This window comes from Cebidichthys violaceus, unplaced genomic scaffold (assembly GCF_023349555.1).
Source record: "Cebidichthys violaceus isolate CVI_PGR_0920_01 unplaced genomic scaffold, fCebVio1.0.p SCAF_12, whole genome shotgun sequence".
In the NCBI taxonomy this organism is placed as follows: Eukaryota; Metazoa; Chordata; class Actinopteri; order Perciformes; family Stichaeidae; genus Cebidichthys; species Cebidichthys violaceus.
The window spans coordinates 8,373,366-8,399,379 of NW_027176285.1; the positions used below are offsets into that span (position 1 = coordinate 8,373,366).

The 26,014-nt window shown below is 40.3% G+C and overlaps 2 protein-coding genes across 3 annotated transcripts; both read left to right on the forward strand.

Moving 5' to 3' along the window:
• Positions 1–68: 68 nt before the first annotated feature.
• LOC137868754 (glycerol-3-phosphate acyltransferase 4-like) lies at positions 69–11,033 on the forward strand. Its single transcript, XM_068705648.1, has 12 exons — positions 69–143; positions 467–521; positions 3,214–3,278; positions 7,473–7,564; positions 7,807–7,896; positions 8,075–8,168; positions 8,297–8,412; positions 9,243–9,298; positions 9,395–9,480; positions 9,565–9,693; positions 9,793–9,872; positions 10,368–11,033. The coding sequence occupies exons 1-12, from the start codon at positions 69–71 to the stop codon at positions 10,543–10,545; spliced, it is 1,116 nt and encodes a 371-aa protein (XP_068561749.1). The 3' UTR covers positions 10,546–11,033.
• Positions 11,034–13,944: 2,911 nt separating this feature from the next.
• taok3b (TAO kinase 3b) lies at positions 13,945–24,862 on the forward strand. 2 transcript variants are annotated; one of them, XM_068706157.1, is made up of 8 exons: positions 13,945–14,706; positions 15,620–15,856; positions 15,997–16,125; positions 16,210–16,422; positions 17,232–17,471; positions 18,721–18,933; positions 19,206–19,388; positions 22,379–24,862. In XM_068706157.1, the coding sequence occupies exons 2-8, from the start codon at positions 15,671–15,673 to the stop codon at positions 22,538–22,540; spliced, it is 1,326 nt and encodes a 441-aa protein (XP_068562258.1). In that variant the 5' UTR covers positions 13,945–14,706; positions 15,620–15,670; the 3' UTR covers positions 22,541–24,862. The 2 variants fall into 2 exon arrangements, with proteins under 2 accessions (XP_068562258.1, XP_068562259.1); XM_068706158.1 differs by having other exon boundaries at positions 16,219–16,422; positions 22,379–24,860.
• The last annotated feature ends 1,152 nt before the right edge of the window (positions 24,863–26,014 follow it).

Below are 26,014 nucleotides of genomic sequence, written 5' to 3' on the forward strand. Positions count from 1 at the left end.
CAACTTAAAAGAGTGCAGGTGTCACTCTAACCTCTAGTTTGTAGCTTCTCTCGCGACCGGGCTCGTCCATGCCCAGACTCATGCAGTTGACGAGGATCACCAGTATGGACACAAAATCCAACCACGTGCAGGAAGAGGTTAAGGTCACAACTCATACATGTTCATTAATTCATGAAACTTATCAACAACAGAGCACCGATGGTTACATACTAGAAAGACCTAATGGGACTAATGATGGCTAGATTAAACGATGTTACAATGTAATAATAGCGACAGTGTATCCTTTACTCTGAAATATACATATTGATGTATCTACTCAAGCATACTCAACGTTTGTATTATTCTGACACATATTTGGGCATGCCAGGTGTCAGACAAAGGTTAAACTTCCAGCAGTGAGAAAGGATATGGGCTACAGGCCACTTTCAGACACCAGTTACGGGGTCTTGTGGTCTGTTTGAACCAGACCAAGACCTCCGGGGCCAGATCCGGGTACGGCAGCTCCGTGGAGTCGTCGGCTGGTATGCCGAGTGCCACTTCAGTCATGATTGAGTTACAGCAAAGTTACTCTGGAGAGAGGTGAAGAGAGGAATGGGCTAAAGTGAAGAAAAACAGGCAGGCAACTATTCTGTGTACTGATATGTCGTGTAGCCTAATTTATAACTCATCATATGTAATGCACTTCCTCATTAGCTTAGGAGTTTAAAACATAGCATTAACACTTTAACTACTTTAGAAGTTTGAATACATATTTGACAGTAAACAGCTGGAAGGTGTTTATGCAGTTATTACACATTATTGTGGATTATCCCTTTGTAACCAGGACACTGAGACTGTTTGTGTGTGTGTGTGTGTGTGTGTGTGTGTGTGTGTGTGTGTGTGTGTGTGTGAGTGAGAGAGAGAGAGTGACATATGTGCACCACACATAAATTAAATAAAGTAATGTTGACTAAAACCCTCACTACAAAAAAAGCAAAGTTATCTGCCTGGTTAGAGTTGTCTGATGGAATTTATTTTCATTTCGTTTTATGAATCAATTCAAAATTAAATATATGTGGCGAAAGCATTCAGATCATGTACTTGAGTAAAAGCAAGTAGCATTATAATAAAAAAAATGATGCTTTGCAAATATCACACATTGCAGAAAACTGTCGACCATTGTAGACGTAAACATTCCAAATGTGTCGCAGTTCATCTCGCGTTGCCCTGTATGCAAATGAATCAGCTGACCGGAAGTAAACACGCAACTCCGTAGAAACGGTCTTTTCTATAACAGTGCGGTCATCCTTTTTCATAAAGGCATCATGATGTTTTGCATGCAACGTCCTTCTTCATTAGCTTAGCATCTCAAAACTAAATATTTAAACGTACAGTGTTTCTAGAATGTCTAATACATATTTGACAGTAAACAGCTGAACGGTGTTTGTATCATATTATTACACGGTATTATGAATAACAACTAGTGTTGGTATGGACGTATTTCTGATCATGGACTCTCTAAAACAAATTTTTAAATCAATTAAAATAATTTTTAAATTATTATTTTGGGTCAAATTATTGATTTCTTTACCGTTTTCCATGCTAATTAAAATTAAAGTAAGCTAGATATTAACATAGGTGGTAAAATAAATTGGTTCATTATAACTCATTAAATCTGGAGATAAAGTTTAATATTTACCTTCATTCTGTAACCTGACACATACTGATGCTAGAGGATAGTTTCTCCCAGTGAGCACCAACCCGGATTTCAAAAATAATGATATAGGCCTACTATTATTAGCACAATGTAGAGGACGAAAATCTGTTGAAATCTGGTCTAAACGTGAACGTTTAATCAACGTCTATAAATAGTCGGCGAAAAAACGGGAAAATGCTCACTGGGCTATATCAATATATTATATTTGCTGAAGCTGAACTAAAATTACTAGCATGATTCTTGCAATGTTTGTGTTTTAATGTACTTTTTGTACAAATGTCTCAGCTAACTAAATTAACTGTAGATGTTAGTTGGCTAATGTAGAGGTTTAGCTAACATTAGCCCTGGCATGAAAAGGACCAAAGGTTCCAGGTTAGTACTCTTAGGTTTGCTAAACACAACTGATTCTTGTTAAAAAAAAAAATAACAATATCTATGGTGTCTATTTTGCATCAAAAGTACTTACCAGAGAAAAAAAAGTTGACTTGTAAGTCCTTAGAAGTCCTTAGAAATCCGGTGTCTGCTTGTAAGTCCTTCTTGTAAATGTTTCAGAGAAATCTGTTGGGGTTAAAATTACCTTTGAGTTAACTGAGCTAACATTGACATGTACTGCCTGTGAAGCTCAAATGTTGTTATAGTCTAAACGCCACATTTGAAAGACAGTTCAGTTCAGTTTCAAAGAATATTACAATGCATTGTCCGGTGGCCTATAGTGACAGCCAATGAAATTGCAGCGTTTATTAACGCTGTCATCATGTGATAGTGATCAAAGATAAATATGAATCCCACTTGTAATAATAATTGAATAATAATAACCCTAAACCTATTATTATATTGTTATTTTTGGATTGTAGTGGCTGACATGTTAGTGCTAATGTGACTTGTATGTTTAAGAAAAGTAAAATAAATGCTCTAATTCAATGACTATGAAATCAAAGGAAGTGTGTAGAGGTTAAAAGAAATACTAATAAAATACTGAGGCAAATCAAAACTTGACATATGATTATATTAAGTACTGGACCTACTTATGGCTGGTATTAACCAACAGTTTTCTTACTTGTATTGTGGAGTACTACTGCAAATGTGAAAAGCAAAATGTATAAAGCCGTTTATGGCTCCAGAGAGATCTGCACACAGTGTGATCCATTTTTTTTAATCCATTGAGTCCGACAGTGTTATAGGCATATGAAAGTATCAGCAAAATGTACTTACAGTATTAACCTGTATGTTGCATTTTACTGCTGTAGATGTTAAAGATTGTGCTAATTTGAACTTGCACTGCTCAGAATATTGCTTCAGTTTGTTAGAAACATTGTTTAGGCAGGTGTCATGCAGGTACAGTGTTAATTATTTGAAGCCTATAACTTATAATGTAAGTTTGATTGGCTACCTTTATGGTGATTTATGGTGTTTTTTCTGTCTCATGCTCGGGTGCTCTCTGTGCAAGTTGCTTACCAACCAGTAGGGTTTCCTCCTTTTTAAAGTCCTCCTCTTCCATGCCCCGTTGTTTTGTCCAGACTTTGTCGAGGAGTACCTCCTGCAGCCCACGCCTGGGGTCTACACTGATGGCATGGTTGTTGATGTAAGAGAGACAGCAAGGATAGGTCTGACCAACGCCAGGGAGAGCATTTCCCAGGCCTACTCAATCACTAACCCTGATGCCTGCAGAAACTTTGACCTCTTCCTCCTCACTCATGGTCTTCAGCTCCACAGCTAATATCACCCAAAGAGATGCAGTCAGGAAGATATGGGTCAGCCAAACACTCATTAAAGGCTTCCCACATATGATGGATATGATGTCTGAGTGATCGTGCCATTTGGTAACTAGGTGGCGATGTCCATTTTTTATGTTTTGGTGTAATAGAGAGCATCTCCTCTCCTCCAAATACACGCACACATAGACAAAAGCACACACACACACACACACACACACACATACACACACACACACACACACACAGAGAACTAATTCCGCATACAGAGCAGAGGTGGTGAGGCTGCGTTGGGGATTAAACAAAAGCTGTATGTTTGTTGACTTATACTATCTGATGTCTGTGTTCTTCATTATTTATTTTATCATTTATAAACTTCACTCAGGAATGCTATTTATTCATTGACATTTTCGATTTGTTTCCAGTGAGATATTAATGACTTTATATACAGTCTTTGCTGTTGAAAAAATGACTGTTGCTGGTCTAGAAACAATATTTAGTTATATCTAAATCATAGATAACATCTAATCCTGTTCTGAATTGTATTTGTTTAAAATTATATATATATATATATATATATATATATATATATATATATATATATATATATATATATGTCTTTTAGAGCAATTATTTAGTCATGAAAATAACCTGATATTGATAAGAGTGGCTCCTAGTGTTAATGAAATCCTAAGGATTAGGTATCTTTAGGATTTTCCCTACTTGAGGGCCACTGTAGTTCTCCAACACACTGGGAAAGTGAGGGGTGAACGGACGGGTATGTTGCTGCTTGCAGTCTGCAAACTCACCACTAGATGCCACTAAATCTCACACACTGTTCCTTTAAACAAGGGAACTTTAGCCTAAAAAAGAATCAACATGGCAGGTAACTCTAGCCGTTACGCTTACTAATCATGCAATATTGGCACATTTTACTTTGATGACAAAACGTATGTAACTAAATATATATGTTGTTTATGAATATCATAAATTGATTCATTTATTGACGACTAATTAGCAAAAATTGCGGTTCCGTCTCTCTGTTTGTACCAATTTCTGCCAATCAAGCATTTTGAACTTCTGTTGACGCAACTCTCTCTCTTTATACGGATCTGATCATGAACTATTACACCTGTGATCCTCTTACTATAGGTACATTTCCATCCATCTGTTTATTGCACATTTTTAATTTATGCTTTAAATCCCCGAAAGGAAAAAAAAAGAACTCTTGGCTGAGGTGGAAGTAGTCAACTTTTCTTGCTTTCAAGTATATGACAATTTGATTTCCAGTTGATCCATGAGGGGTTTTATATTTCAATAACCACATATCTTGAGACAAATTTGTTGGTGAGATACATACTATGCACAATCTTGTAATGTACCTCAGGTTTGTACTTTACTTCAGGACTTGAACACACACATTTCCCTCCCGGTCGTGTTCTTCACACTTCACAGCCTATGGAAGCTAACACTGTGTGCGCGCGCGCGCGCGTGTGTGTGTGTGTGTGTGATTGAGAGAGGGGGATGGATGCTGGGGGATGAGTGGGTATGAGAGAGTAGGGGGTGAATAGAGAGAGTGTGTGATATTTTTAGCTCCACAGCCCCACATCCGTGTGTGTTTAATCAAGTGTGTGTGTATATGTGAGTATGTGTGTGTCTGTGTGTGTGAGTGTGTGTGTGTATGTTTGGATTGGTGTATCCAGCGTCTCGCTCAGGGGAAGGTAATATGCTTGTCCGAACGAGCTTCTTCTGTCACATTCGCATTGATGGTTTGAAACTGTGGAGAGAGGGAGAGTGAGGGTAAAAAAGGGCAAGAGACGAACAGAGAAAGAGATGGAGAGAGAGAGAGAGAGAGAGAGAGAGAGAGAGAGAGAGAGAGAGAGAGAGAGAGGGTAGAGGGGAGGGAGGGAGAGAGAGAGGGTAGAGGGGAGGGAGAGAGAGAGAGAGGGTAGAGGGGAGGGAGGAAAGACACTGTAGGAGAGAGGATGGAATGAATAAGCAATCTTGCTTTTTCTACTCCTGGCGCTTGCATCTCGCTCTGATCACACGCATGCTTCCTCTCCCTCGCTTATTTTTGTGTTGTTCTGATCCGTCTTTGTCCTTGTTTACATATTCCCTCTTTTGTTTTAGTGTCCCTCCCCTCGTACCTCCCGGCGTCTTTGCCTGTAGGTTCTCCCGGTACACTCCTTCGTCCTCTCCCTCCTACCTCCTCTACCCCCTATGATACCTCTGCTCCTCTCCCTGCTTTGTTCCAAATGTCCTCTTATATTAGTCGATGACCCTCTGAACCCTCTTTCCCTTTCTAATCACTCCTATTCCCATGCATGCCTGGAAACAAATGCAAACACACATGCATACACTTACATACAGCCACACTAACACAGACACGGTTAGAGAGAAAACATAAAACAAGAAGGATTTTTCTTTGCAATGGGCAACTCTGTAAAGTCGCTTAAAATTTTCACCAAGAAGGTAAGGTCTGCTGTGGTCTCCTTAAATCCCCTTGACTGGTGCATGTTTGTCTCATGGTGTGTCCCCAACTTGATCAAAAGCTATTTGTACTGTCTGACTGAGTGTCCCTGTGTTTTGTGTTGCTGGAGTCCAAGCACATGGAAGAATAATTAAATAGTTTTTCAAGATAAAGCTTGTGTTTTATACTGTAGTTTCAGACAATTTTAGGAATTTACACTCTTTATTATCAACTGTGACTCTGTGGAAAACTCATTTTGCATGTTTAGGGCAGCGCTAATAATTATTTTGTTTTCTAATATATCTTTTTGTTAGATACAAGTTCCCTCTGTGGTCGTTAGTCCATGTCCGCATTCCCTAGAAACCCATTTTAGCCTTTTAGACAAAGGTCAGAGGAGTTGGTTAGTGCTGCTTGTGCTCGACCTGTTGGCTGAGGTGTAGTTGGTAAATGTGGATCATGTCACCGAAGATTAGAGTCGGGTCAAATTGCACGGCGATGCAACCTTACCAGCCAGCGGAAGATTTTTAAGCTGTTGAACCTGCACCTGCGGGATGTGACCAGTCAGTGTAAATGTTGCAAACAGGTGTTCTCTTTTTACTGCCAGATTCTATTAGATCAAACGTACCACTGGCAATGAGCCTTTTAGATGACAACACAAGTGCGCAGTTGACGAACGAGGGAAGAACATTCAGAACCATTTCTATAAAGGCTCAAGACGATGACCTTCATCTGTACAATACATCTCTTGCATCAGCTGTCCTCATCGTATCAGCGTATGCTTGTATAGACTCTCAGTGTAGCAGGCAGACGGTCCCACAAATAGGTTTTCTTAAGATCAGCAGCTGCACATCCTTGAGAAAGCACGATATGACAAGCAACTGTTGATGCCATCTGTGCTAAATAGGTTGGAGTGGTGGAGAAGTTTTTCTTTTTTGGGGGGGTTATATAACTGCAAGCGCGTGGCTTCATAGTAGTTTTTCTGGCACGATATACCCTCAGACAGCCTAGCTCCATGCATCACTTGGTCAGATTACCCAGTGGGCATCCGTTCCTGTGGTTCCTGTAGATTGGGTTGTCCTTTAATCACAAGGTTGGCAACAAAATGTGCAGTTGAAGATTAAGGAGCTGTTTTGTGAGGCTGTAAGTGGGACATATGCATTGTATTTTTGCTATGCAGTTAACTCCCCCATTGGCATTGTCTATAATACGTGATGCCCTCTGCGTCACAGTGCAGGATTGTGACCTGCAGGGCAGATTCATGGATGGCATCAGTTGCTCTTGTCATGAAATTACAACTGCTTCCCACTGACTGAGGTGCTTCTCTGTGACTGCATGACTCTACACTTCTCTATGACTGCATGACTCTCGATTGACAGACATATGTCTGTCACCCCCTTCATCCCCCCTCCTTGTTGGCTCCTTGTTGACTCGATGCTGCCACAGTCTTGAGTCACAGTCTCAACCCCTGTCTTTGCCCCTGCTCCCATGTCTGGCCCCCCGCCTCGGATGCTGCCCCAGGATCAAAAGAAGAACTACAAAGCAATGCAGTCCTCTGAGGAGGGGGGATCTGGGGGGGCCTACCTTGAGCCGCTAGTGGCCCTGGCCCAGAACGGAGCCACTATGCACAACGTACTGGGGCCTGCGTGCATCTTTCTACGCAAGGGCTTCGCTGAGAGCCGGCAGGCTGTACGTAAGTCCAGACAATATCATGTGCATGCCAAGAGATTAGCACACAACACAGTACACCCACAATAACAGCAACATGAGGTGAATGAGTGCAGTAATCACCTCTCACTGTAACCTCAGCACTAACAGCATGTAAATAAACGCAGCGGAAATGAGAAGATGGCATTTTTAGAATATGAAATCTTTCCTCTTGATACCAAGAATGATGAATGCAACTGTGGCATTATTTTGTATGTCTTCAGGTTAAGGTTCTACCTGACTGAGAAGGTTCATCTGATGTGTTACCGCATCTGTGTGACAGCCCTCACAGCAATCATCACCTATCATAACAGGTATGTTTAATGTTGAATTCATTATAATTATCAGAACGGTAGTATTCACAGATTAACAGCTTTTTGCAAATCTCTCCATTTCAAAGAGCATAGTGACAAGCATTGAAGTGTGTGTGATGTGTAGTTGCACGTCACCAAGTTGTGTGTCTGTGTCTCAAACTAACTTGATTGATTTCAGAGAGAACAAACCAAAGACTGGTGGTATCTGTGTGTCTAATCACACAACGCCCATTGATGTCATCATCTTGGCCAATGATGGCTGCTACTCGATGGTAGAAATGTTTGTGTGTCTCTGAACATTTTCTTGAGTGTGTGTTCATAAGAATGAATGATTATGACAAACTACAGATGAGTAGAGACGTTGTTTCTGAACTGAACTTGAGTCTAACTGGTCCCTCAGGTTGGCCAGGTGCATGGAGGCTTGATGGGAATGATCCAGCGAGCGATGGTCAAATCCTCTCCTCATATCTGGTTTGAAAGATCAGAAGTCAAAGACAGACACCTAGTGGCCAAAAGGTAACAATGCATCTTCTCAGTGTTGGCGTTGCAGTCAGTCCCACTGCTGTGCAACCACTTATCATTTAAGATGTTCAGCTCAGTATGTTTTGAATTATAATACACAATATATTCCTGTAAATGTCTTTATTTGTCTTATTGTGAATGGGTGTCAAGAATCTGCACATAGTTTAGATTTGGTTTGTATGAAGTTGTGATTAAAACATTTGATTTTGGCTTAGACATTTTTATTACATTTTGACTCAAAACACAAGGTACAACAGTTTTGTACACATAATAGAAATATGTTTTTGTCATAGACTGGTCAATCAAATTATATTACATCAAACAGTCAGAAATCTTAACTGAAAGCCCAATGTTTTCTCAGTTTCTGACTCATCAGTATGTATATATGGCTGCCATCAAACAATGAAGTTGACAGTGACCATAGTCTAAAATATTACTCCTCACTCTTTGCTTTAGTGATATTTCAACTTGACATAGACTGTGGAGTAGGAATTTCATATAATGATTTGGTTTTGGTTGTTGCTATAATAGTAGCAGTTTAGATTGAATGTCATTTGTCTTGAACTCTAGGTAAGATTCTTTAGAATATATATATACGTATATATATAATATATATATATATAATATATATATATATATAATATATATATAATATATATATATATAATATATATAATATATATATATATAATATATATATAATATATATATATATAATATATATATAATATATATATATATAATATATATATAATATATATATATATAATATATATATAATATATATATATATATATTGATCACTTGCTTTGTCATTATTTTAGGCTAAGCGATCATGTTGCTGACAAAACTAAACAGCCCATCCTGATCTTCCCTGAGGGTGTGTATGATGATATAATTCTGCACACCTGTAGAGCGGAGCACGTAACATCTGTTGTTTAGAGTCGATAAGAGCTCCACACTGTGTCTTCAACAGGTACTTGCATCAACAACACATCAGTGATGATGTTCAAAAAGGGCAGCTTTGAAATTGACTGCACAGTCTATCCAGTTGCCATTAAGGTAGGACATGTTTTAGTCTTTTTCCTCCTCTCTACTCATTTTGCTCTTACCTACGCTTGATATGGCTTCATGTCCATCTCGCAGTATGATCCTCGGTTTGGCGATGCTTTCTGGAACAGCAGTAAGTTTGGCTTGGTGAATTATCTGCTGAGGATGATGAGCAGTTGGGCCGTTGTCTGCAGCGTTTGGTACCTGCCGCCTATGAACAGAGAGGTGAAGCTCTTTAACTCAACCTTACGAAGTTTATTCTATCTGCCGGAGTACTTTTTTCCACCTAATCTTAGCCTGTTCTGTTTTATTGTCCTTGTGTAGGAAGGGGAGGATGAGGTGCAGTTTGCCAACAGAGTGAAAGCAGCCATAGCTGCACAAGGAGGATTGGTGGATCTCATTTGGTGAGTCATTAGCCAAGTTTCCATCCAAATGCATTTCAAATGAATTTTCAAGAAAATCTGCAAAAGGAAATACGATTTCTGTGCGTCTTCATCCACTGATGTTATGTGAACATTAGACGTTGGTTCATCAAGATAAATAGTATGTGCCTTTAATTCTCCAGTCAGGTGCCATTACACCATTGCAGAAGAAGAGTGCAACAAGATGATGAGAATGCCTGTCAAACCTCAAATGTTGGGGAACATTTTTTAGAAAAAACACAATTCATATAGAACAGTCACACAAAACATAGCGTACATCCAAATACTGTTGAAGGCAGAGGCTGGACCAATAGAAGACAGCAATAAAAACATAAACAAAGGTCGGCACACTGTACAGTTGCTCCCTAAAGTGTAATTCATTGGCATATCCACAAGTGAAGTTCCAAGCTAGTGCTCTTCTTCAGACTAGTAGATCAGGTTTGATACTGTTTTCCTTTCTTTCCTGTGTGCTCTTAGGGATGGAGGTCTGAAACGAGCAAAAGTGAAAGACGCTTTTAAAGAAGAACAGCAGAAACTTTACAGTAAAGTTCTTGTAGGTGAGCAGGAAGAGGGGGACCAAAGTCACGACACACATTTGGAGGATAAAAATCAAGAAGAGGATAAAAGCAATCCAGAGTTAACAAAAGGACAATGAGGACACAGTGAACGTGTGACGTTATAAATACAAACTCTTATATCTCACACATTGAAATCATTTCTATTTTTGTTAATTGTTGAAATGTTAATTATCAGAAGTAGAAATGTGTTAAATCCTACTGTAACCGTCATTTTTACCAGACTCAGTGATAGAAATGTATTTTTATAATTTGATATTTAATTTTTAGTGGTGTAAAATCTATATTTATTTACATTTTTTGTATGATGTGAAATTAGGAGAATGGTTACACTTACAGTACAGGAAGCTCAAATATTTAGAGACATACAAATGCTAATAGGTCAGTTTGTCTTTAAGCCTTGTGTTGTCTTAGGGGTCAAAAATGACCCGCCACTATGTTTAACAGCATAGGAAACCCCCTTAATGATATTTTTTCAACTTGAAATTCAATGACTTTCCCTAGAATGACCCCAACATGAGAAAAAGTTAAACATTGCCTTTGTTCATATTTCCATAACAGCTGTACACCAACAGGGTACAAATCTTGTCTTAGGGGTCATTTTTGACCCGGCAGTTATAAAATAATTTTTCATACTACAGAAACCATAAAAACACACCATACATACACACACACACACACACACACACACACACACACACACACACACACACACACACACACACACACACACATATACACACACATATAAACACACACACACACACACACACACACACACACACACACACACACATACATACACACAATAAATTGAGATTACGTGTGCTACTGATTGAACTCAGGGAAAACAAAAACTTTCTCGCGAATGTGCAGCATCTCCCCTCCACGACCTCACACCTGACTGAAGTTCGCAGACAAAATACAAACAAGATCAGAGAGAATAATCATTTCATGAATGCATTGTTTACTAATGGGGAATGCAGTCAGATGCTATAAAGGTGCTGCAGATGACAGTACCCCCAGTACTCTCTTTACTGTAGCCATCAGTGCACGTTTCACTGCCCAGCAGGTCCTAGATCTGATTTATTCAGATGTCCAGGAGGAACAAGAGGACGGTGATTTAGAACAGGAAGAGGTTTCTGAAGAAGAAGTTGGGGAAGAATATGACCCAGAGCATGATGAATCATCTTCAGATGAAGAAGAAATCGTCCAATTTGAAAGAGAGACATTTTTGTCAAAGAACAGAAAAATAACATGGTCCTAGTCACCAAATGACAACCAGGGCAGGATGGCAGCACAACATGTCATAAGGATGACCCCAGGGCCCACAACACATGCAGTTGCCCAGGATATTGTCTCCACACTCAGCATGTTCATCACACCAGCCATAGATTGACCTGCGTGCCTACATCAGGCTGCTAATCTTAGCAGGTGTGTATAGGTCCCGAGGCGAGGCTGCATTTGTGATGCAGAGAGTGGAAGGGTGATTTTCCGTGCAACAAGAACTGAAAGTCTTTCAAACTTTCTCAAGAACGATAATAATAATCGTGAGTCAAGACCTGCAAGGCGTGTGACAGACAAACTTGCGGCCTTAAGAGAGGTCTGGGAGAAGAGGATTCCACTGATTAAACACAGTCTTTCTGCACTGTGAAGAGAAAAAAACCTAGATATTCACAAAGCTTGTGCTGAATGACAGGTTGTTTCTTCATGCAAAATAAATTTGGTGTTTAAAATGCAATCACGCTGCTGTATTTTAGGGGTTTAGTGAAGGTGGGTAATTTTTTACCCCTAGGACAAGTAGTGTATACAGAAAGTTAAGACAGCACAAGGGTTAAGCTAATTATTCACAGACCAAAGTCCTTCAGTGACCCAGATTCCCCTGCCTCATTTTTACTGCCATGTGAGCTTGTTGTATATTGAAATAAAACACTGACCTCTTTGTAAAAACTTCAAAAATGATTTTAGAGATTCTTTTAGCAGGTGCACAGCCATCAGTAAAGCATGTTCAGTGCCTAGTACTACTACTATTGTTACATCACTGCCAGACAGTAGAAGTGCCAACAATTGTGCGTCATGTTGCTAATTGGCTCAAGGCTCTATATGTGTCTTCGCCTTAATCTTTGCTGGGCACCAGGAAGCAGCGAAAGTAAAAATAAGTTAAAGGTTTTTTGTTGTTTTGTTTGTTTGTTTAAACTGAAAGTGGATCAGTGGATCAGTAACATTTACAGTACGGCCCATTTTAATGAGTGCATAACACCCGTTGATCTTTGTTAAGATATATGCATAGGTTTAATGAATACGCCAACATTGAATATTGTGTTTACAAACAAGTGGAACTTCCTGCAGACTATGCCTTGAAGTGAAAGTGTGTAAAAGATGTAATTTAATGCTTAAATATCATTCAGCAAAGCATTCATCCAGGAGGAACAGACTTGAACCCCAGCTCACACTCAAGTGGAACATAGTAGATAGAACTAGAGCAGCACAAACTAACAAATATTTCTGAAGAAAATGTAAGCATATACCTTCTGCCTGAGGAAAATTGTTATGATCAAGATTTTATTGAGGTCTTGCTATACTTTAGGTGGTTGTGGCTTCTAGAGTGCTGCTAGATCTGTTCGCTGTGTTTGGATGAGTTGCTACAGTATACGCTGCCCCTAACCCTGCCCCTAGCATGGGTGCTGAGGAGTTTTCAGGGCATTTGCAGCTACTAGCTGGTTGCGAAGGTGTTCCACGCCGTTTCTAGGAAGTTGGCATATGAGGTGGTTTCCGTTGTAATTCCAGGTGGTTACCGGGAGTACTGCATGTGTCTACGGTGTATCTTGTGTTTGCGGTCATAGAGGAAGTAGTGCTAGTCGCGGCAGAAGTGATGACGACACTTGTGATTTAGCGAAGTATATTCAGCACCATGGAGAGCGACACCTCATCTAAATGTTAGTCTCTGTCACTCTCCAGCGGCCACATGAAGTAATGACAGGAATAATAAGAGTGGCAAGTATAAAAATATTAGGCTCTTTGCGTCATTAGTTAACCAAAAATACAAGTAATGTTCATAGAACATAAATGACAATATGGGTCTCACTGATGAAAATTAGAGGAGTGTTGAAAAAACATTTTTTCTCAAAAAATGTATCATAGAGGAGGCTTGCATTTTGTTTGAATTTGTTTTAGTATATTCCACCCATACAATGAGCTATTCACAGGATGGTATCATAAAGCTTTTCTATTTTTTTTATTTTCCCAAAAGGAGTGAATTTTCTGAAAATGTACAATAATAACAATAGCTTATGGGTGCAATTTTGTTTAAAACAAATACTGAATTACATTTAAACTATCTATATAAGTGAACATGTGTCTCATCATATTGGTTTTTATTTCTAAAAAATATCTTGTGATAGAGCCTTCTGTGAAATAACTTTAGGCTGGTTGGCTGTAGTATTGCGGTGTCTCTTTAAAGGAAGGGGGAGTGTAGAAGAGGGACAGAGGAAAGAGATGAATAGAAGGCACCAGAACCACCTACCATGACCAAGTGCGCTGTAAATGTAGGACAGAAATTCGAGTGGAATACAAACGGATCATCAAGCGACATATTCGAGGGAAAACCATGTTTGGATGTGCCTTATCTGACTCCAATCTTTTTAAATATGGTACCACATGCGATCATTGGAACACAGGAAAAGTATTTTTCCTCCCAAACATTTCTTGCATTTTGAAACGGAAAAGACGAGTGGCAGTAAAATATATCCCTGTGCTATCTTTCTCCGAGTGTCAATGGTAGGCATTGCATAATTCAACCTTATCCACCGGAGCCATTTGGTTTCTTCTCTTTGAGGAGAGGGGGACGCCAGAAAAAAAAAAACCCGACTACATCCAGTAGCTGCCTTCTCGGTGGTGCCTGCAATTGTTTAGCAATGTCCTTTTCTCTCGTAGGAAGAACTTGCAGACAGTAGCGGGGGAACAAGCAGGGGAAGGATGCATTTAAAGCTGGATGTGTGCTGCATTCAGGGAGATTCGGCAATAATAGCAGCTCTAGCAGAAACAGCGAGTGCGGAGGGCCTGGGAAGCACCCAGCCCCACTATCTCCTCCTTTTCCTCCCCCCCTGCAGGACCATGCTTGCGTGAGGGATGAGGCTGTGCACAGGGACACCAGGCCAGAGCTGCGGCCTACTTCTCACAAGAGCCGGTCTCTCGACTGCAAGATCTGTGAACACATTGCCACCATCAAATCAGCATCTTTGGTACGCAGCTCCCTCTCGCTCTCTCTCTCTCTCTCTCTCTCTCTCTCTCTCTCTCTCTCTCTCTCTCTCTCTCTCTCTCTCTCTCTCTCTCTCTCTCCCTCCGTTTGCATGAAAAAAGAAGCGCTGGTGCTCGCGCGTGTGTTAGTGTATGTGTGCGTGTATGCGTGCTGGCGGCGGGAGGTGAGGAGGGGAGGGGAGGGGTGTCTGTGTTCTCAGCTGTACATCTGTAGTCATGGCAACCAGATCCTGTTAATGGATGTCATTTTTTCCATCCTCAGCTTCCCTCTCTGCCTCTGCTTTTATGTGTGTGCATTGCATTTATATGTATTCCATCTAAATCTCTGCCCCGATGCCTATTGCCAGTGAGATTGAGTTTTTGTCCAATTGGTGCATTTAAACATCTTCTCTCATGCCCGTCTTAAATAGTCATTTTACAGAATGGTCTTGAGCCTAACAGTGATTTTATATATTATAAATGTTACGTTTGAAGCTTTGATGATTGGTGGATTCATTCATGTTGTTTTCTGGTGTTAAGAGTTGACTCCAAGCAAGAGCATGAATGGGATTAAACAGCAGAGCCTCTGTATATTGATGAACTTCACCTCTTTTGTGTGACACTGATGCTCAAAGACATTGATACTGTGAACCCTAAAGGATTGTCAGATGTCTGTATTAACCCGTGCTAACTTCTTGGGTTATCGTGGATGTGTAGTAATCTGCAAACTGTTTACTTTACAGTTTGCAGAATTGTTGTTTGCACTATACTGTATGTGGTCTGTTTGTAGGCTGTGGCCTCTGATTTACCAGCTTACCAGTCTGTCTTTCTTTAGTCCACCTGATTTCACCATGGCAGTTGCTTATCTCTGCCCGCTCCGTTTCTTTTACTTCCTGCTTCCTGTGTTCCTCTGTCTAGGTCATCAGGTAGATCCAGGAGCATGAGCAGGACTTTGAGCTGCGGGAGCAGATGTCTGGGTATAAGCGCATGCGGCGGCAGCACCAGAAGCAGCTGATCGCCCTGGAGAACAGGCTAAAGGCCGAGATGGATGAGCATAGGCTCCGGTTGCAGAAGGAATTAGAGACACATGCGAACAACACTTACATTGAGCTGGAAAGACTAGCCAAACGCCACTCTGCTCAAACAGACAAAGAGGTAAAGCCTTAACAGCAAGCACTAATGAATGATCAGAGATTTTATTCATTTCATACCAAACTTGTGTCTGTACAGGCATTTCTGCCAGTTAAGAGATCATTATAGGGAGTTCATTTAAATACTTGAATGTCTGTTCACAGATGAAGTCAGTTGCAGCTGAAGAGAGGAGGATCCAGCAACAGATTGTTGCTCAGCAAAAAAAAGAGCTGACTACTTTCTTAGAGAATCAGAAAAAGGAGTACAGGCTTTGCAAAGACAAGATCAAAGAAGTAAATATCACAAACAAATACAAAGCAAAGTTTATTGTCCCGCACATTATATCTTTTCAACATGAAACACATTTCCGTTTATTGGTGTTACAGGAGATGAGCGAAGACCCTGGTACACCCAAGGAGGAGAAGCAGGAGCGTCTGTCCAGGCACAAAGAAACAATACAGCGCTCTCAGGCGGAGGAGGAAGCTCATCTGTTGGCCCAGCAGAGGCTGGTCTACGACCGGAGCTGCAGGGCCCTCAAACGCCGGAGTCTGGTCAGGAAGCAGGAGTTTGAACAGGAGCAACTGAGAGAGGTAATGTGATCTTCTGACACCACATAACAAAATGTGTAATCAGATTGTGAAGACAAGCTCAAAATGAAATACCACGATTTTGGATACGACTATTGGTGTTTTCAGAAGACGTTTGGACACAGGAATATTTTGTGAAATAATAGTCGGTGATGAGTAAATCAATGCCAGATTTCACAGAAATAAGGGTTTCTTTATGGATGAGGTGTCATTGATTAAAATGCCCAGGAAAAGGCTACAGCTAATTGTTTTCATTATGAATCATTTGTTGATTATTGTTTGATTACTTATGCATAAGTGATTTCTTCAAACTACTTTGACTAACTTTCCAAAAATCCAGTGATATTCAATTTACATTTTTTATGACATGAAACAGAAAAACCTGAAACCAACAATGATTTGGGATTATTTTGCAAAACTACAAACTACATTTCCACAGTAGGAAAGGGTGCTAACAATGCGGTGAACATGGCGGCCTTCAGAGCAACCCACATTATGCAGAACAAAATGGCTCATTCCCACCCTACAAAACATTTTCAGTTTTGACTTTTGAAATGGTATTTTAACGCAGTGTTTAACAGCAAAAGTGGGCCACCATCACTAACATCATAAAAAATGAATACACTTTTCTGAAATATAACATTAACCTAAAGGTAAATGTAGTGTAGGCGCCAATTTACATGCAAAGATTATAGTGTAAACAACTTCTTTGGGAAACCTTGAAATCTTATTTTAAGTCAAGAAGAGGACCTAAGCTGAATTTGCGCATGTTGTCATTAAAAAACGACATTACATCAAACTTGTTGTCCCAGGAGCTGAACAAGAAGAGGACCCAGAAGGAGATGGAACATGCCTTGATGATCCGGCAGGACGAGTCCACCCAGGACATGGAGCGCAGGCAGCTGCAGATGCTGCAGAAGCTGCGCATTGAACTCATGCGGCTGCAGCACCAGACAGAGCTGGAAAACCAGGAGGAGTACAACGGCCGGCGGCAGAGAGAACTACACAGGAAACACACTCTGGAGCAGCGGCAGCAGCCCAGAAACCTCAAGGTGCCTGGGACTTTCTCTTTCAAACTATGTGGTTATTTAGTGAGTTGATATCCAGGTTTTAAAAGTTTGTTTATAAAAGGGACGAGACATGTTTCGATAGGAAGATTACATCATGGGTTTGATATGAAAGCTCTGCAGGTACTGTACTTCTGTCCCCTCTGCTATTCTCCACCTCTGACTTTTGATTTGCCTAAATTGTACCTTGTATTCTAGTTCTGAATTGCCCATCAGAAATATATAGAAAAAAACATTTGAATGTTGCCATGACAACTGCTTCTTCCAAAAACATTTCTGATATCTTTCACAAATTTAAATCTCCTCTCCCACCTTAGTCTATTGACACTTTTTGTTTTTGTTTTAGCTACAGTGGTGAGAAGTGAAAGCTCACTTTCTGTATGCAAACTAAAATGTTCAATGTCACTGCAAGAAATAAATAAATCCATTGATTTAATTTGTTTCCACTTAATCCATTTAAAAATTATGAACATGACATTGGCAGGTGAAATTAAATGCATGCAAGTTGTTTGGTTGTGAGTCAAATTAAGATATATAGCCAACTATTAACTGTTTCATTTTTCAAGTAGAATTATCTTTAAAAAAGCTACCTGTAAGAGCTCTCATCCAGTTTAAGACTCTGGTGCTAGCCTACAGGGCAGTGAAAGGAACAGCTCCTTCTTATCTCCAGGCCATGGTCAAGCCTTACACCCCCGCCCAACCACTTCTCTCTGCTGCCTCGGGGCGATTGGTTGCCCCGTCGCTCAGAGGTCCTGGCGGCCGATCGACCCGGTCACGGCTGTTTTCTGTCCTGGCCCCACAGTGGTGGAATGAACTTCCCACTGACGTCAGGACAGCGGAGTCGCTGCCCATCTTTCGGCGCAGGCTGAAAACCCACCTCTTCAGGAAGTGCTACCCTGAGCCTTCCACTTAGCACTTATTGTATTCATACTAGCTTGTTGCACTTATTGTATTCGTATTACTTATAGCACTAACTGTTTTTCTTGTTTCTGCACTGTACTTTGGCTCTGAGTTATGCTCTGCTTCATGCTCTTAGATGCTTGTTTGGAAAAGGAAATGTACTTATGACTTCTGGTGACTAGTAGTTCTTTTGATTACCAATGTTGATGCACTTATTGTAAGTCGCTTTGGATAAAAGCGTCTGTAATGTAATGTAAAAGTCAAAATGAACCAGTAACAACAATAATCTGTGATTGGATGCCTTTTGTTTGTCTTTCTCTTTCAACATCTGTAGATGCTGGAGATGCAGATCAAGAAACAGTTCCAGGATACCTGCAAGGTGCAGAACAAGCAGTACAAAGCTCTTAGGAACCATCAGCTGGAGGTCTCTCCCAAAGGCGACCATAAGATTATCCTGAGGAGCCTAAAAGAGGAGCAGACACGCAAGCTGGCCATACTGGCTGAGCAGTACGAGCAGAGCATCAACGAGATGATGGCCTCACAAGCGGTACGAGGATCCTGAGGCATCTTGTCATGAATAGCAGAAGTGGGCCTCATTCATCCTTTGTATGTTGTATATTTATTTGTAGAAGGCATTTGCTCTTTACTTCAGACTAATGATAACGGTCACAACTATGTGCATCGGCTATTTGCAACCTCATCGCACATATTTGAATTTTTAGAGCCCCAACATTGTTGGCCTGTGGTTTGACAAACGAGGCCCAACCTATGCTTGTTGTTAATGTGTTTGTAACTACCTCTGTCTCGCTGGGTCTCTAGATGCGATTAGACGCAGAGCAGGAAATGGAGTGCCAGGCCCTGAAGCAGCAGCTGAAGCAAGAGATGGAGCTCCTGGACGCCTACCAGAGAAAAACCAAGTCACAGATGGAGACCCAACACGAGCGAGAGCAGCAGAAACTTGAGCAGAAGGTCTCCATACGCAGAGCGCACCTTGAACAGAAGGTAGGTTTCAGATCGTAGCCTTTCTAAAACACTCTGAATTAATACAGCATGACACCATTCTGTATGAAGAAATGACCTCCAGATAGATAAATGTCCAGAGAGAGACACCTGTTGACAGCAGCAGCTTTGTTGGGAATTTTTTACAAATAAGTGCACCGATAGTGACCACAAACACAAATGTGTTGAGGGGTTCAGTTACCTGGATATGCAAGTTTGCAGCTGGGAAGGAAGTGGGGGGTTTCCCTCCAACTCCTTATGGTTGGTTGGGATTACACAGTTGGGGGTGATGTGTCACTTTGGCCTACTGGTGAAGCTCATCGCTGGCAGGTGAATAGAAGCGACTGGTGACTCTAGAGCTCTGCAGCTTTCCTCAGGTCAACAGTCGAGTAAGTAAAAAGGGCTGCAATGCAGCAAAAGTAAAGTAAATTGTTTGTTATAAATTGTTTGTTGTAAAAACTTTGCACATGGGGTGGTGCTCGAGGAAAAGCCATGGGGTCATTTAAAAGGCCTTTTATTATTGAAATTTGTGTTCTTTGTTTTGTTTACATTGGCCTTACTTCGTCATTGTTATGGAGTCCCACAGACCCCATCGCTGCCGTAAGATAGGAAAATCAAGTTTTTTGTTCAGATATTCTTAGCCATGCTGGTGATATGGGTCTCGAGATGGCAATGTTGATTGGTTGGTCCACCACTTTGGTCCAGACTGAAAATGAATAAACTATTGGATGGATTGTGATGAAATGTGGTTCACAGTATATACATGTCATATGTCATGTCTCATACAGGTCTCATACAGGATGAGGGGGTCATCATCAGGTCAAAAAATGTGACTTCTTCAACTGTAACTTAACTTTAACTTATGCCTCAACTGTACATTGGGTTTAGGGCTAATTAGCAAAAGTTAGCATGTTAAGATAAATGAAGATGTTGAACAAGCTAATCATTAAACCTGCCTAGCATCAGCATGTTACACTCATAGAAAGTAAAAAAAGAGAGATCGTAGAGGAAAGTGTGTACAAAACGAAAAGGGTTCATCCACTAGGGAGCATTAGCAAGTATACTGTACAGCAGTGGCGGGCCGTGCATTTTATACCTGGGCCTTCTGTGCTGTCCTACTTGAGCCATGTCCTAATAAGCTCATTATGACAGCACAGCTATGGTTATTTGTTTCTAGGGGTGTAATAATACACATATTTGTATTAAACCGTTCGGTACGAGGCTTAAAAACCGAACAATACGTTTGAATAATACTAGTGCATTTGGAAAATGCATTAGCTTAAATTGTGGGAAATATAATGTTTTCGGTGGACTGCGCTCACGTAACAGACAACAGGCTTTGTGACCTCTGAACCCGGAACAAAAAAACAGCTGAGGCTGTGGCACCACAGCTAAGCTAGCGGGGAAACAACAGCCTGAACGGATTCAGTTGTCCGGAAAATAACCCTGCGCATGACGGGATGCTTCGTAATTAACGGACAATGCATATAGTTCAAATCAATGTAATTAACACAATGACAAGAAAAACTCACAAGAACCAGTCACATATATTTATATGACATCAAAGCAACAAATCAATCCAGCAACACTGCGGCGCTAGAGCACGAGTCATTCATAAAAACAACATGATAGACAAATGAACGCAGTACAAACGCTACTGCAGATGTAAAGACGCAATATCAGTTAACTTTCCACAGCTGCTCTTCACTTAAAAAGTCCACTCAGGTCTCTCCAAAAGTTTTCAAAAGCACGTAGCTTGTGCGTGTCCTGTCGTGTAGCTGCCTTGGTTAGCGTAGCGTAGCTCCAAACAGCTCCAAACACCAAGAGCTCAGTTGCAAATGAAACGCATTCTTAGCCATAAAATGTGCAAAGCTTCTCCGCCGCTGTCAGCCAGAAATACCGTTCGTACAAATCCTTCTCTATGCTGGGTCAGGGCTGCTAGCTGTGGGCTTGACCGACCCTTTGATATGATGTCCAGCTTTTCTGGAAATGTCCTTCTCCAGAAATCCATTTAAAAACTGTCATGTCAATGTCATAACTTCTTACATATGTTTCAACTTGAACTCTTACTAAACACTAAGATCTGCTAGCTAGCTTTCTGTTTCACAAAAGTCACGCTGGCCCACTGACCAATCACTGCGCACCTTAATGCTGACGTACTTAGCAGGCTACCTCGGTACCGCTGGCACGTCAAAGAATACACCCAACATGTCGAACTAAAGATCTGATTTGTTGAAGACGAAGACAATCAACAATATTGTCCCCATATACTTTAATCTGCAAGGTCTACCTAGAGGACCTCGGGCCTCTCTATTTACATAGAGACATAGGGGCTGAATCTGATTGGATAAGAGCTCTACTTAAAACAAGCTGCACTGGAAGCAGAGCTGCAGGCTGGAAGCAGAGCAACTGAGGAAGACAGGAGCTGTGCAATGAGAAAATAAGCTAATGGGAAAAAAATGATAATACTTGTAGTGTATTTGTGAAAAATTATTAAATTATAAAATAGCTATAACTTTGTGATTGTGTTTAGGCCAGCAGAGAAGGCTTAGCTGGCCCTGACGGCCCACCACTGCTGTACAGTACAGTAAGACCCAACCACAAACGAGTTTCAGTTTAGTTTTCAGTTTACTATCACATACTGTAGGACAAAGAAAATCCTCACATTTGAGAGGCTTGACTAGGTAATGTCTAGCAAATTTGCTTTGATAACAAACTTAATGATCGCTAATAGTAGTTGCAGAATAATTTCATGCTGATTGACACTTTAACTGGTAGTTTCAGCTTTAAGGAAAACCACCACTGACTGTAAGATTAATTCTTTAGGAAAGATCAATATCTACACTAAATTTTCTCTCAATCTGGCTAATAACTGGGACGTCTTACTGTGAAAGTGTTGGAGTTACAGAGCCGCGTCTCTAGCAGGGCAAACAATGAGGTTAAAGTTAGAGTCCATACAACGAAATAACTACCATCATGTTTTTCGATTTCAGATTGAAGAGGAACTGGCTGCACTTCAGAAGGAACGCACTGAAAGGATCAAGCACTTGTTGGAGCGTCAGGACAGAGAAATTAACACTTTTGACACAGAAAGTAGAAGCCTTGGCTTTGGAAGCCTGGAATCTCTGGACTTCCCCAAAGAAGACAACAGATGAAAGTGGATTTATCTTTAGAGGACAACATATCCGTGCCCTTTTTTGCGTCCACTTGACAGTTTGTCACGTCCACGGTGACAAAGCTGGATAACTTTCTCTATTGCTTTTCTTCTCTCTTAGATATTGCATCTTTGAATCGAGGTGTTACGTGCAATGAGACCTTCTTTTGTGAAAGGGGGGAAAGTAAAACAAAAGGAATCTACAACAACATGTCAATAAAAATCAAACCTAGTCAGTGTAACTCAAAACTTGTGTGTTAAAAATAACAGACTCTTTCCTCCATGCCATTTCCTCCTTTTGGTATGAATTGAATAAATCAGGAAATTTTAGTAAAATTGGCACTTTGATATGTTTAAGTAGAAACCCATCATGTTCGTATGATGCTTAATGTGTGTGTTACATGGAGGGACATTGTGGAATGTGAGCTGCGGACTCCCCCGCGGTGTTAAGCTGCTTTGTCTTTTTTATTGGTTTTATTTGATTTTGTTCTATTTTATTTTATGCTCTGAATGTGAATATTACTGTATGGGGTCACTGGAAAAGTCAGAGTTTATTCTTTTTTTTTTTGGTCATACTTCCATATTGTGCTTATGCATACAGTATACTGTGGTCCGTCACTTTTCTAGGCAACAGTTCTTACCCTTTCTTTTATTTGATATGTAGGGTCAATTGGCATTAGCTTGATCAATCTGTTTATCTTATCACAATTCAAGATCCCACTTGGTAAAACTGCTTATTATTGCATGCACTTTAAGGACAAATTCAGGTTGTGAAGTGAAGCATGAATCTGTCAGAGATTTTAGCTGTTTGTAAATAAAAGCATTTTTTTGGGTTTTGTTTTAAGCCTATGGATACTGGACATAAGCGCCATATTTGATATGAATTTCACAAATGCCTTTATTTAAGTTGTGCCTGATGATTTTAGTTCCGTGTTTGTTATATCTATATTTTATTTACTGAGGCCGGCACCATTTTGTTTTTGGTTTCATCCAAACTTGTGAATCATTTAATGTTCACTAATCAAAGTTCTTGTAAAGGAAAATGGTGAGAATTGTGCTGTATAACTTTTGATATGAATATTTGTACATGAGAATATAGCTAGAACATACAGAGACACTGGTCTATTACTGATAACAGAGCTTAACGATACAGATTTTGCTTCGTTTTTGTTTTATGATATAGAGATATGGTCAGACAATAGCTCAATATATGCTATGTCAAATCACTAGACTCTCAGATTGTATAAATGCTGGTGGATGGAACCACAGACTTCTTATAATATCAGTACCATGATCTTTAAGGGATCAATGGTTCTACAAAAGCAAACACAACATGTGAGTCCAGATTGCATTTGAGTAATTAGTGTCTAATGATCAGATTTACATATTTTTTGCCATGTTCATTATGGTCATTGAACAGGTTGCACAATGTTTCCATTAATCCTGAATGGAAAGATAATTGTTTGGTGCTTAATTTCTAATACCACCTTTAGCCTTGTAGTTTTTTGTCTTGGAGAGACGATTGATTTTTACAAAATGTAAACGTGAAGCATTTTGAAACCCCCTCTGAGTCAAAACACTACTAAGTTTTTTAAACACTCATGACATATTTAGAGTACCCCATGCAGTGAAATCCTCTAAAAATGAAGTATATGTATGAAAAAATAAATACTATTTTATCACAGGTCAGCTTTTGAAACATTGTTTAATGTGGTGGTCTTGAATGCAACCCAGTTATGTTTGGCAGGTAATTCTCCCCCTGTTTTTCTTTTCTTTTCATTCCAGAGCCACAACTTGTATTAATGTTTGGTCGTGTTCCTCACAGGGCTGAAAGGTGGAAGACGCCCCCTGAATTATCAAAGTATTATAAATCGAGGAATATTATGACATTCTATTTCTGATGGCAATAGAACTTAAATGCTCTTGTTTTACACATAGAAACCTAAAATACTGAATTTGTTTGACCAGAGTGTGTTCTGAAGTTGAATGGCGCCTCCTGATTTTTCAGCTTTTTACATTTTCACAAACTTTCTGAAATTTGATGAAAAAGTTTCTCATATGCAGTAAGGCCTTTTGTCTGGTCACATATAACTGAAGCCTTGCAGACAAATGGATCCATAAAAAGTGCTATCGGGGTGCTTGAATAAGGTTTGCCTGAGCTTCAGAACAGTTATGAACCTTACAATTTGTGTGAATTTTAAGTTACTAGAAAGATGTATTTAGTTAGAATAAAGGGGACTTTCCTAAACAACCTTATTCACCATTTCCTGTGCAGTTCAAAGACAAAATAAAAGAGATTCTGTTGAAAAAAAGAGTCTCAATCAACATCCTGCATCTTATGATAGTGCATTTCTCATTGTTTGTGGTTGAATTTTCTTGTAATGCTCGCTTATTTTGATTTTCACTTTTGATTTTCTTTGGTGTGATGTGACGGCTGTGACCTACATTATGTCAAATGCTGTTTTTTGTAATTTACTGTAAATATACAAACACACATGCATATCAAAGATAACTTGTGAAAACCAGAACCTTGAAATGGGAACAAGAGGTGAAAGGGAAGTTGCATTGCTGAGCGCCCAGTGTTTTCTAGGCTTCCTTACATTTCAGAGTAAACTTGCTTGATTTAGGGTGTTGATTGGGGGCTTTTTTAGGCATGCCTCTAATGTAAACGCTGGCAGGAATGCGACTGTAGTTTCCTTGAACTGTCGACATCTGCAGCACCATCTGCAGCCGTTGCCCACCTCACCACAACCCCTCTTTTATCCCCTGGGGCAACTGGAAAACCCCGAGGATAGGCAGTAGAGTGGTTAGCCTTTACCTGCCGTAGTGCTGACAGTGTTGTGGTACGTCGAGTTCCCCCTGTCTTTTCTCAAGTAGTCAGTGGTTTGACAGAGTTGTGGCATCTCGTGTGCATGTCTGAAACAAAGACGATATTACCATCAGAAAAACACGGCAATCGGGTCAGCTCTTAGTGAGCCGTGTACTGACCTCTCGTTAACCCTGCGATGCAGACAGCAGGCTAAACACATCATAGGGTGTCTCCAAGTGGAGGTGATCATCATTTGTGGTTGTGACAAAGATGAGATTAGACAAGACATGAAAAATCCAGTTTGTGTTATATTCACATTTGACATAATCCACCTGGTCCCTCCTCACATACTGCTTAAACTAATCACTGGAGGATGCAGCACCATCATATGTCACAATGATGTCATTCTCTGATAATGTGAGCCATCGCTTCAGAAGCTTGAACTTGTGATGGGATGACACTGACATCTTGCCTACTTTAACTACGCAGACCCTCCCTTTTTACGCACTTGTAAAAGTTTCTGATTGAGAAATGCATTTCCTGTGACTTTGCCAGCTTCCTGCATGAAAATATTGCTGCAAAAAGACACGCATGCTCTGAGGAGCAGTTGGCAATTGTTATGACACAATTCTACATCAAAATGAAGAGAAAGGTGGTAAAAACAGT